At 38.9% G+C, this 13,050-nt stretch overlaps 2 protein-coding genes across 3 annotated transcripts in view; both read left to right on the top strand.

Moving 5' to 3' along the window:
* LOC146467818 (uncharacterized) overlaps positions 1-1,422 on the top strand; it is a 36,282-nt gene extending 34,860 nt beyond the window's left edge. The window contains exon 27 of one of the 2 annotated variants that reach the window (XM_085125723.1): positions 151-1,422. In XM_085125723.1, coding sequence (XP_084981849.1) covers positions 151-179 — 29 coding nt within the window. In that variant the 3' untranslated portion in view covers positions 180-1,422. Of the gene's footprint in view, positions 1-145 lie in introns of both variants that reach the window. The other variant, XM_085125722.1, reaches the window with a different exon arrangement.
* A 3,547-nt stretch (positions 1,423-4,969) lies between these two features.
* LOC146467817 (uncharacterized) lies at positions 4,970-12,355 on the top strand. The gene is made up of 2 exons (XM_085125390.1): positions 4,970-5,144; positions 10,187-12,355. The coding sequence occupies exons 1-2, from the start codon at positions 5,078-5,080 to the stop codon at positions 10,726-10,728; spliced, it is 609 nt and encodes a 202-aa protein (XP_084981516.1). The 5' UTR covers positions 4,970-5,077; the 3' UTR covers positions 10,729-12,355.
* Positions 12,356-13,050: the final 695 nt, after the last annotated feature.

The following is a 13,050-nucleotide window of genomic DNA, read 5'->3' as shown; positions in this document are numbered from 1 at the left end:
TTCCCATAACAGTTTAAGTTTATTTCAGAACCCAACACTGTTCGTGCGGATGATAGTTAGAGTTCCTGGACCCTCTTTTCCACCCATTCCACTAAATATTAGAATAAATCTTTGATGTCTGTATTAAAAGTCCTCGTTTTCATAGGACAGTCTCCCCTCCAACCAGAAGTCGTCGATGACGTACAGTCACCTCGTTCTGGTGTATTCAAAGTGCTGCACACTTCAAGCGAGCCTGACATCCGGGAACCTGCGTCACCAACTTCAGCAAGGATTCATGGGAGACCTCGTGACAGCGGCCCTGATGGAGCCAGCGATCCAGGGCCAGTAACAGGAAAGGAAAGAGAATTTACTCCTCTTTTAGGACAGCGGTTAACTGGAACGGCAAGGGATGACTTTGTCTCCAGGCCAATAGCCGGGATTCATTTCACCCCGGAGAGAGATTCTGGGCATTCACCCACTCAAAAGACAGAATTCACCGGCGTAAAAGATATGCCTCGGGAAATAAAAGCTTACAATGTTTCGAGCCCTGTTCTGAAACGTACATCGGTTTTAACTTTGAATAAGGAAGAAAATACTGCTGCCGTTTCAGTCGAGAGAGAAAGACAAATGAATTCCGTCATGCGTGCACCTTCTGAGCGTGCTCTAAAGCAAAAACCGCTGACTTCGTTTAAGAGGAGTGCGCCGTCGCCAGCTTTTTCCGTCAAGTCGTATGAATCTGATCAGTATACTGAACTTCCTACGGTGATTCATGTGTCTAGGAGAGAGTCAGGTGGCTCTAAAGACAGTAACAATAGCATTCCGACTCGAAAACCAGGAGATAAGAATACACCCATTTCACTCATCAACGCTCCCATGTCTGACATGCGCAGTCGACCATCTGCAGAAAACAGGGTAACGAAGCTGGTATCACGTGACAAAAGAGTCAACAGCTCTCCCAGTTTACCTTCAAAGCCGCGGGTTGACGTCAGAACGAAACGTGTGCAAAAACCTTGACACTGTACATTGCAACCTGTCCCACGTTCAGCTATCGACGCCAGAACAATCTCCGTAAATGTGTGAAGATTTTGGGCGGAGCCCCCATTTTAACCCGACAGCGTGCAGTTCTGGCAGCCTTTTGCGCCGCCGATTCCACTTGTTGTTGAGGAGGACAGTATGTGGCCTTGATGTGGCAGTCACGGTCGTGTTCAGTGGAACAATTCAAAGAAATATCAAACCTCATGGTACCGAGATGTAAATGTTCAAAAATACATTGTGTACAGGCCACACTTTCGAAGTGCTGTAAAAAAAAGGAGTCCAAAAACACTTTGGTGACGTGTCTAGGCCATTCCCGTCTAGGGAGTGCCGCTTAAAAAGCAGAAATACATATCAGTTAAAATCGGTTGAAAGTTTTCCGCAAGACATAATAAAGAGAATTTTGAAAAATGGTCGTGGTTGTAATGGTTTAACTGTGAATCCATTTTCGGTTGTTTTATTGTATTCTGGTTCCCAGCATGGACAATGACTTCATTCTCGGGTGAAACTGTCTGTTATGTGTAGCGGACATATTTACAGTTGGGAACTTTAGCAGCGACGACGGCAACGCAAACGAAAACGTCACTTGAGGTGAAAAATATAACTTTACTTCTTTTGTGCTACTTTGCGATTATGTCAACTCGTTCAACTTCTTCAGAAACGGCGAACTACCCAAGAATCAAATTGGTAAGAGTGGCCTTCAAGTTAAAAAAGAGAATGAAAAAGATCACCGTTTTGCGGCATTGTCGTTGCCGCCGCCGTCGTCGTTGCCTAGTTCCTTAGTTATTTATTTATTGATAAACGGAAGGATTACATCATTATTCTTTCACGGTATGTTTGCGGAAGAGGTATTTTGTATACATTAAAAAAAACAAAACAACAGGAAACCATAAAGGGCGAACAAGATATGCAAGAATGTGATCTAAATGAAGCTTATTGCATTTTTGTCCCTATAGTGTTTAAATAGCTCTTCCTTTGAGTGATAACACCATTCATTCGCGTTTATTTTTTTTATGTACTTGGAGATCTTGTCAGTCGTAAATATTTCTCGTGAGAAATTGCAATTTGTAATAAACGTCAGTTATTCTCTTAAGTAAGGTCATTGAAGTTTTGTAAACGCGTAGGCCCGTTGACAATTGACAAACCTGCCGATTTGATTTGCATCTTTGCCAAATGAAAATCAATTCGACGTCAAATCAACTTGAAATAATTTTTTTTCTTTGAACTGTTGAGGTTTTTCTAGCAAGCTCAAAAATATTAAAGATTAGAATATTCCAGTGAGATCTCCACTTTTGAAGCTGCAAAAAAGCTTGAAATATTGTCATGTCGAGATTTTGAATTCAGGGCTATTAACGACTTATACTGATTACCCCCTTAAGCAAAAAATTAGGAGAGCAGTTTCTCTTTAAGGATGGGCAAAAGTGCAGGAATGACACATCCGTTTGTTGGTTAAAAAAAACCACCTCTCTCCCCAGATCAGCAACAGAAAAAGGATCATTTTGTAACTGGTTGGAAAACAAACAATTGTAGCGAAAGTTCTGCTCATTACTTCTCATTTTATTTGCTTTCTCTTTTTAGAATATTCCAGTTAGATCTCCATTTTTGAAGCTGCACAAAAGCAATAAATGTAATCATGTCGAGATGGCAATTAACGACTTAAACAAGCAAAAAATTGGGAGAGCAGTCTCATGATTTTTCTCTTACGATGGGCAAGAATGCAGGACTGACACAACGGTTTGTTGGTAGAAAAAAAAAACCTCTCCCAACGCAGCAACCGAGAAAAAGGATCATTTTGTAACTTGTTGAAAAACAAACAATTGTAGCGAAAGTTCTGCTCATTACTTCTCATTTTATTTGCTTTCTCTTTTTATAATAAGATGGGCAAAAATACATAAGGACACGACGGTTTGTTGATAAACTGGCTTCCGTTGTACCTTCGCCTGTAAATAGAAAACAAGAGGATGTTTGTCTCGCCCCTGCTTAAAACCGATAAAAGGATCATTTTGTAATCAGTTGGAAAACCCAAACAATTGGAGTGAAAGTTCTGCTCAGTAGCTCTCACTCTATTTGCTTTGCTTATTTACTGAAGTTGCGAGGTCTTTAGGCGAGATTATACAAATAAACGATCTACATCGCTACCGGTATTTACAACTACATCGTCTTTCTCTTCCCATGGTTATTTCGGGCATCCAGTACTTCTCTCTATTGTTATTCAATATTTTTGTAATCTAATATCGCTGATTTCGAGTACAACTGATAAAGTTGTTGTTTTTGTGGTTAGGCTCTTGGAGTAAGTATGCGTTTTATGGAGGGGATTGGAACAGATTTCAAAGTTGGAAGCTCCAATACCAAAGGATCAAAGAGTAGAATCCCGCTTTTCCGGACACCTCGTTATCACATACAGTTTTCTTGTTCCCACCCATACATTTTCCTTAAAATTAACCCGCTTAATAAGGACACTTTTGATTAAATCCGAATGGAAGAAAATAACAGTGAAAATTTTCATGCCAACGGAATCACAGACACCTGTCAAAATTCGAGGATTTGTATGAAAACACGTTCTTCAAATTCTTTTGAGGTTGTGTGTACGTCTTGCCAAGTGACGGGCTGAAACGGTTTCAGTTGTCGTACATATTTTTACGCGATTCATTACACTCTTCTTTTTATAACAACATTGTTTTTTCCGGTCCAGGCTGAATATTCTTATTTTTCTGCCAATGTTAGGATGAAAATATTCTTAGATTAACCATCGAACTGTCATTGGCATTGAACGTTTGGCTAGTGCAGGTTTTTATCGTTTTATTGGCAAGTTTTGCTGTTTAGAGAAAGGAAGAATTTTACACGGATTAGGTAAAAACATAATTGCATTGTATTTACTAATTTTCAACACGCAAACTTAGATTCTTTTCAAAATCTTAGCCTTTGGGTTTATTCTAAAAATATTCTTAAAATCTCGCAAATTTCAAAAACAAATTCATATAAAAAGAAATGAGTGTACCAAGGGAGACAAATCTTCACAAACTTGAGAATTGTTTTGACGGTTTCGAGTGATTTTAAAACATACATACTTTCTTTGTTTGTCATGACCGTGAGAAGCTGCCATGCTTGATTAAATTCTTTGTTATTAATTTGGGGTACCTCAAGTTGCGACGTCGAAGCGTACAAGGGATCGAGCAAACACAATACCCAAAAAACTTGTTTTGTCCGGAATGCTTTACATTGCTCAAAAAATTAGCAAAAGCACTTCCTTCCGTCGGTGCAACAGCTCTGTGTTCTTGTTGTCTGATATGGCTGTGTACTTGAGCGGACAAAGGAATGGAATGTTGTGGCAAAAGATCCAAAATACGTTAACCGCAACTTCAAACCTTCAGTCATGAATTGGATTTCACTTCAAATCTATGGGTAAAACCCTAACGTTTGACCATTAAAAGTGAAATCTACTGACTGAGCAGTACGTGTTTGTGTTTTATTTTTAATATGCTGTACACACGGTACTTTTAACTTTTGAGTCTGAATGAAGACCTAATGATGTGTGACCATTCAAATTAGTTATGGAGTACTGGTTTCTTTTGGCACCGTTTATCGACCTCCACGAGGTTTACGTCTAAGGGCTGATTCCTGAACACCCTGCGAGCAGAGCCTCCTTTTGTCTTTTTCTTTACAGCAAAAGAAAGGCTCTGCTAGCAGGGCCGGATTCCTGAAGTGAGACCGTTCATAGTTTGTATTTTACTTAGCCTATTTTACAAACTGAAATTGTTGATTTAGATTAAACGCGGTTGGTTCAAATTGTGAGCAGAACGTTGCATAGGGGGTGATTAAAAAATATCCCGAGGGAAATTAAAATAGAATACAAGCAAACCGTTGTTTGCGTTTACGCAACCTTGAAGTCGTCTTACGTACGTACGGGGTTTGATCAAGCAGATGACGTCACACAAATCATAACATTCGCGCGAGGACTTGTCGACTCAGTCGGGGCTCGAATGCCACGCAAAACATAATTGTCCGAGCCATCTGCCGTCTGCTATAAACCTGAAGTTCAGAGGGATTGAGATTGGAAGGCTACAAGATGAGATTGAGCACAGTGACAGTGGTCTATGCAATAATATTCGCTTCGATATTCACTTTCAGTGAAGGTAAGCGTTCTTATGGAATGGTTTGCAATTTTTAAACGAGATATTTAAGGGGAGTTTGTTTGCGATCAACGTGGTCATACGAACACTGCGGTGCAGGGTGCTTGCTTTGAAAACAAGCCAATACACTTGAACAAGGCATTTATCTACCGGGCTGAATATCACTGGATATTAAAACGAGATATATTCTTCGAGTATGCCGGTTAATGTTGCTGAATTATTTAGCAATCGACTTGTTATAAATATAAATGCCTGAAGCTATAACCTTTCTAGCAGTCTCATTGTAGCGGATAGAATGTTCCAGAAATTTTTACATAGTTACTGGAACAACTCGACCGCCCAAAGACGATTGATTTAGATTATAAAATCCGATTTCGTGTTTGTGGCATTTCCACGATATTGACAATTTTTGCGGCCGAAGGACTTATCGAGTCCATGTCAGGTTTAAGCATAACTGTAGCGGTTTTCAAAGTGTTGCATATTTTATAGGAATAGTAGTTAATTGCGCCCGTCTCTAAAATTCTAAGGAAACGAAAATTGGCGTTACGCAGCCTTTAAATCATTTTCAATTCTCTATTGTACACTCCGATTGCGAAAACCGCACAATAGAACGGACGATAACGAGATTCAAACGAACTGACCGTTACTATTCTTGTTGCCTTGCACAACTTTCACTCGTACGAATCGACCTCACAAGTGCACCCTGATTTGAGGCTATCGATCTTTGTTGACGAATGCTGATCTTCTGAAGAAGGATCAAGATGTTCCCACCAGTTGGGCTGGTTCTCGACATCAACAAACACCGACCGAATTACAACAGTGTAAAATTAAATATATCCGTTTGTCGCCTGTTTTCTTGTTTTTTCGTTTTTTAATCTACATTTTCACTTTTTGCAAGAGAGGTTTAATGACATTTGAGCGAATGCCAAATGCATTTGGCCGAAGCGAAAGCGATGTTTATCAGTATGTTTTGAACCTTGTAAGGCCCAGTTTAGACACCTTAATTTTTGCAACGTCAAGAAACACGCAGTTGTTAGGCAGTATTATGGCGTCTAAATCGTGGAGATCGAGATATTCATGGTACGGTAGAGCTTTCTAGGAGCGAAAAGGTATTGGACACTGCATCTGACCAGGGCCAAGCTTTTTCAACTTTAGGATCAACATCCTTAAAAAAAATTCCGGTCTTTCAGCGGGAATGTGACCACTTTTAACCTTTTAGTAATTAATCTGTTTTTCGACCGCAGAACAAGACGATACCTGCGTTATCGAATGAATACATTAATTTCGGGCCATCGAAACCCAGCAGAAGTTTCATTTCTTGTCAGGTTGCCCAGTTGGTCTCTACAAAAGTGACAGTGTTGTTATGTATTTGACTCAGACTAGATCAATATAAATGATAAGCTCCCGGCCTTGCTACTTGTAGGTTTACGAGTGATTGGTCATCACACAAGACGTACGAGATCTGGCTTATCAGCGCAATAGTCGCTGTACATCTTTTAATCTTCTCCCATTGGAGTTGAAAACAATACACCGATGGCTTCCCGTATCGAGGCTTTTTCCCTGCGTAGTGATGACTTATGGAAATTTCCGTCACTTTGAACAATATTACATCGTTTGTAAAACAATGGCGCCACACCTCTCTCAAGAGTTCGTAAATTTTACAGTGTTGAATAGATTTAAAAATAGTGTGAATGGGGTGAAGATCTGTTCTCTTAAACAACTCCGTGATTTTTCCCTCTTCAAATCTACAACGAGTTTTTTCACTTTGGCGGCGTGGACAAACTAATTTTAATCACAAATTAATTGAACTTATATGTTGATTTGTTTTAAGGATTCGCGTTTGTTATGACTATAAAACACATATAAATATTTAAGTACTGAGAATATGTTTTGGTATCTACCAATTTATGCTAAGAAAAAAAACAAATTGCAAGATGCAATTGTTGTTTTCAATCCACAAAATCTGCGTAAGTTTGCAGTCCAACAAATGTTGACCAAGGAAGCTGCCCTGTTGAAAGTTCGCCGGACCGAAAAATTTTGCCCTGGGGAATTATTTGTCATCTCATGCACAGATACGCCTACGAGATATGGCTCATTTGTTGAACCTGAAATGTTGTGTAGAGCACGAAGGCCAAGCGTTCTGTTTCTGTAGAAACGCGAGTAATCAGTAGAAGGGCTTATAGTATTTTGTTTCGTTTCGTTTCGCGAAATACCGTAAGCCTAGTAGAAGAAATGAAATGATGACCACACAGCATCTCTGTACTAGAAGTGAGGGTCAACCGACGGACTTTACAGATTTCGGTTGATATCTGTTCGGACGAATTTCGGATTTAGTCGTAGATAAAATCTGCAGCTTTTCTTCGGCAAAATGTCAGGCCAGCTCAAAATTTCATCACACGGGGAAACTAATTCCTTTCGTTTTCAATTTGTCGTTTATAGTTTGCGAAGAAAGGTCAGATAGCTTTTTCGAAAAGCTGAACAACAGCTCGTAAATTTGGGAAACAGTAAAATTCCGTTTCCTAAAGCTTTCTGCAATTTTCAGCTAAAGTATCCAAGCAGATCAATCTGCATTAGCTTACAAAAAACGATTCGGGAACACAGCAGACAACATCTGGCAGTTTTAAATATTTTGTTTGAATGTTCTCTTCTGGTGCTCCTGTCAAGTTCATGCTGTCTTGAGCTTGGGTGGAATTTTCTCGAAAAGCGACGAATTTCATTTGTTACAGGTGAAGATTCAATTAGAATTAAATTTCTTTGGAACTCAGTTTGAACACTTGTTGAAATAAATATCAATTTACGGTATTAAGGTCGTATTGCACATATTTGGTGTAGTGTATCACTGATTTGATCGTCTTCGTAAAATTACTGTCATTGTACAGTAGTTTCGTTCGACGTGCAGAGAATCTTTCGAGAACGCCTGTTTGTTCCAGACAATCCTGCTGATAAGAAATTGATTGCGGGGATACCAGAGCTGGCTTGAAAAGTTCGGAGTAGTGTTAACCCCCATTCTTTTTAGCAAAAACTCCATTTGATAAACGAAGCCCCGAGTAACGCTGTCGAAATTTCTTGTTGTTACTGTTTCATGAAGAGTTCTTTCCTTGTGGTTTTAACAGCTCTGAAATTCATATCGCTCTGTAGCTATAAAACAGTGAACTGTAACTCTAGAACACAGTTCGCTGCCTGTCAGCTTAACCCATTCGTTACATACTATCCACTTCGATTGACAAGTAAGAATTTGAAACATTTCTTTCAAACTTTGTCAGATGTAAAAGTGTCACATGTTTGGCGTTTAGTGGTCAAAAATTTGCCGAATTTACATTTGCCGTTCTTGATAAACGCCCGGGGCAATTATGTACTTAATTGTTCTTCGTTTTTGTTTTGGAAGCGAAATTTGTGAAATTCATATTTGAACTGCTGATGAAAGAATAAATTAATGAGAAACCATCGCAGTTATGTACGCAACTTGTTTGCTAAATTAGGTATTGCCCTGTTTGCTAAATCATAGTGGGTATCTTAGACATTTTCCAAGGTAATTCATTTCAAATAGCCAAATTTATGTTTTATTATCAAAATCAATTATTATTTTACAATTTTACAATTATTATTATTACCTCCAATGTTTCTGAATTTGTTTTTATCAAGTAGCCAAGTGCATAATTATGGCACCAGAACAGCTAACTACTATCGATCGCATTCTTGTCGAACAAATCTTAAGCAACTACAGTCCTTAACCAAGGTCCCAAAATCTGGAACTCTCTCCCAATATCAGTTACTTCTTCATCTAGTTTTTTCACCTTTAAGAAAAAAAATGTTGCAGTTTTTATCTATAAAATCATGAATTGACCAAGCCGCACTTACGCAGCACCATATTTTCTACTTATTAATGACAGCCGAGGTGGCCTCTCTTATAAGCCTGGTGGTTTCTTGAGGTCTCCTCGCCATTATTGTAAATTCGACCATTTCTTCTATTTTTATTAAGGCAAATGAATAAATGATGATGATGATGATGATGATCAACTTAAAGGGGCATTGTCATGGAGATCTCTCCGTGTTTTGGTCAAAACTGCTCAAGTTTTTTTGACAAGCTACCTTTTCGCTAACATCAAATTGCTCTTGAAGCGATGAGAAAAAATATGAAGTGATTTCTCCTGGGAAGAACGAACTATAATCAGATTTTGAGCGATTTCTCCAAAATACATTGGAAGAACTTGAAAATTTGGCGATTTTTTTCAAGTTGCATTCCATTTCAATCGTCGCCACCCCTGGGTCGCAGCCAAAGATAATTAGCACTAGTTTCTGTGTAGTATTAGGGTTATTGTAAACAAAACTGAACCATTATTGTAACGATTCTGTCGATACAAATGTGTTTTTCGCCATTCAAAGCAACATCACAAATAGGTGACACTGCTTCTTTAACCAACTGCAAAAAGAAAGCCTGAAAAAAAAATTTTCGCTTTAATTTAGCAGTAACTTTACCATAAATGGACAGCTTCTGACTTTCCAAAGGTTAATTGTATTTCTGGTTTTCTTCAGTCTTTCCTTAAAATTCTTTTCGACTAACAGCTCAACCAATGAGAAACAAAACCATAACCAGTCGTGACTTTCTCGCACGCGTTTTCCCGCGCTTGACGCCGGTTACATGCATTTGGTTCGAATTCTGATTGGTTCATTGAGCGGTTTGTGTCTGTCGTTATTGGCCAGGTAATTTCTTTGCTTTTGGTTTAACAACACTCAATTTAAAACTGCTCCATCTAATATACAAAAGAAGTGAGTTAGAAAAACGTCGCTCTGGCGTTTTCAAATAACTGGTATCTGTTTGCATCTTGGGCCATTCTAGCTGTAGACATTTATCGCCTGTGCACTGGAAGATAAGTTAGGCATTCTTTAGCTGCCATCAATGAAACGGGCCCTTGTAGAAACTCAAAGTATTTCCAATAAATATTGAGATGACGTAGTCAATTGAATTGTTAAATGTTCTTACTTGCAACTTGTTATTAATTACTAACTCTATCTTTTTGCTGTTGCTGTTGTTGTTGTTGTTGCAGTATTTAGTTCCGACCTGTACTGCTTCTCCTGCTTCGGTTTTACCGGCGAAGTCTCCTGGAAAGGTGACCAAGCAAAGAACGCTGAGAAGTGCGAGAGTCGGGATGGAGGCTTTTTGGCGGTGCGAAAATGCACAACAAATGCAACCAAACTTCCGGTATGCGTCAAGTTCAAAGCGAAATACCAACTGCCGCAGATGGTGGGCGATCGATTGGAAGAGCGTTTCGTAGAAGCTGAAGGTGTGCATTGTGGGACAAGGCGGCAGTGTAGCATGAAGGAATGTCCAAATTACTGGCCCAACGATATCAAGAACATAAAGGACTGCGAGATAGATTGCTGTTCAGAGGACCAGTTTCCAGATTGCAAGTTCCCGGTACCCAATAAAGATGAAATTAACAACTATAACCAGAAGAAGGCAGAAGAAAGTGGCAACCCGATTGGGTATGCTGTGGCCGGACAGAGAAGTGGTGACGCGACTAGAATTGGGTGGCCTGTGTGGCTCCATGCCGCGAGTTTTGTCATCTTTGGATGGTCAAATTTGTAGACCTTCAAGTTTGTGGCTAATTTGAATTCGCCCAGCTGACAGCCCCAGAGGCTTATTCGGAGGACAGAGAAATTAGCAAGACTCTCTTAAAAAGTAGTAAAGTACAATCAAGTACAAAAGGGTTGCGACAAATTCGCATTGACGATGTTTCCCTACGCACGCGACAGAGACACGGTACCACAAACGATAAGTGTCCGTTCCCCGACCCCCACCCCATTACAATGTTGAGCTCGTGTAATAAAAATGACTTGTGGATTTCAACATTGTCTCGGGGGGAGGGGTGGTGTTAGTACGATGGCCTTTACACGAAAAACATGGATTCATTGGAAAGTCACAGTTAATAGCAGTTAATAGGAAGACTTTGTAACATTTGTCCCAAGATCTTTTGTCCTTGATTGTAGCTGAATTCTTGTTAATCTCTGTTTAAAGATTGACAGTTGTTGAGACAGAATGACAGTTGTTGCTTGGCTGTGTACACATGCTTGGTAGTTTTGAAGTCAAGCTTTTCACGCCAGAGAATTTTTGACAGATTAGAAACAGTAGCGTACCAGCGTTGAAGTTTTGTAGAAATTGTACTCGATAATGCCGAGTATTGTTTTTTTCAGTGTACGTCAACTTTTATTATGTATATATATGTATATATCACACGGAAAAAAGTTATCAGGCTGTTTTGTATAAAAAAGGACGGTCTGTTTTTTTTCTCTAGGAAGTAGAGTGGATACATTTTTTGCAGACTATGCATAAAAGCATGTTTTAAAACAAGCATGAGCAGGTATTTTATATTCAGTTTTTGTTCTTGTACATATTTTTCGTTTAGATGCTCTAAAGCCGAAAAGCTTTAATGCTGTTAACGTAGATAGGCTTGCGGTGAATTTTTACTTGTCAACCAAGAAATATATTTATACCTGATCAAACTTCAGCTGAATTAGCTGGTTAAAAATTTCTACATTAGAACGGTTTTCAATTGAGCGTCGTAAAACCAAAACCAAAGTGATTACTCTGGCGAATCACAACAGACGTAAAGAGCGCAATGAACCAATCAGCATTCAAAGTAAATACATAAAAGCGTCAAGCTCGGGAAAACGCGTGCGAGCAAACTCACGATTAGTTTTGGTTTTGCTTTGCATTGGTTGAGAAAGTGACTTTTTGTGTAATTTTTGCTGACCAATCACAGAGAAAAGTAGAGCAAATGCACAGCAAACACGAACTCTCTCTAGAGCGGTTTTCAATTGAGTGTCGTAAAATCAAAAGCGAAGTAATTACTCTGACCAGTCACAAGAAACGCAAACAGAGAAATGAACTAATCAGAACTCGAAGCAAATGGGTGTCACTGGTGAAAAAAGCGCGGGAAAACGTGTGCGAGCAAGTCATAGTTTGTTTTAGTTTTGCTTCTCATTGGTTGAAAAAGTGGCGCGGGTTTTGCTAACCAATCACAAAACAAAGTCGAAGCAAAACCAAAGCAAACACGAATTACTCTGGACTCTCAATGGAAAACCGCTGTAATGCTGTACTCAGGCGTAAAGAATCAGTGACAGCAGTGAGTTGATATTTTATGTGTAAATAATTGCGATATTTTTCTCAAGATAGATTGCAGAATAAACACAGTCACATTGTCCAGCTTACAACATCATTGTGTCCAGATATTTAATCTGTTTTTAAAATAGCACAGTATATGGGAAAAGTAGATATAGGGTGCGTTCGATTGACCCTATTCCGGGATAGGAATACCTGCAATGATGACAAGAAATCCCTCACAAGAGGTTTTTGAAGTTACTGGAATACAAAATGGCTCTTAAATTATCATGTGTCAGCGAACGTTTGCAGAAATGTCTCCAAAATTACTCAAAAAGAGAAATCTAACAACTATTCCGCTTATTAGGCGCATTTGATCATATACACATGTTAATTTGCGCCATACAAATATTAATTATTATTATTATTATTATTCTTATTCTGGAATACAATCAAGGGAACGCAGCCATAGTATCCTAGAAAGGCAGGAATTAAAATCTTTTATTTCAAGAATTTTGTATTTAGTCTATAAGACCTTTGACGCACCGGGAAGCACATGCTCTTGTGTCTCTTGTGCTGGGGTAAAATATTTTTCCATTCTTCTAAATTTTCTGTTAACATTCAGAAGTGCCTTTTAATTCCATGTTAAAAACACAATGCCCATTTGTGTTAGGGATTTCATTACTTTTTGAAGTAGTTTTCTGAGTACACCAAGTAGGCAGTTCCCAGACAGCTTTTCATAAGAATTTTACTCATGAAGTCAGAGTAAAATTAGAAGTTAAACGAGACTTACCTGTAATTTGAAATTTG

The sequence above is a fragment of the Pavona decussata genome, unplaced genomic scaffold (genome assembly GCF_977016875.1).
Source record: "Pavona decussata unplaced genomic scaffold, jaPavDecu1.1 SCAFFOLD_134, whole genome shotgun sequence".
NCBI lineage: Eukaryota > Metazoa > Cnidaria > Anthozoa > Scleractinia > Agariciidae > Pavona > Pavona decussata.
This window is presented reverse-complemented; position numbering and strand designations above follow the sequence as displayed.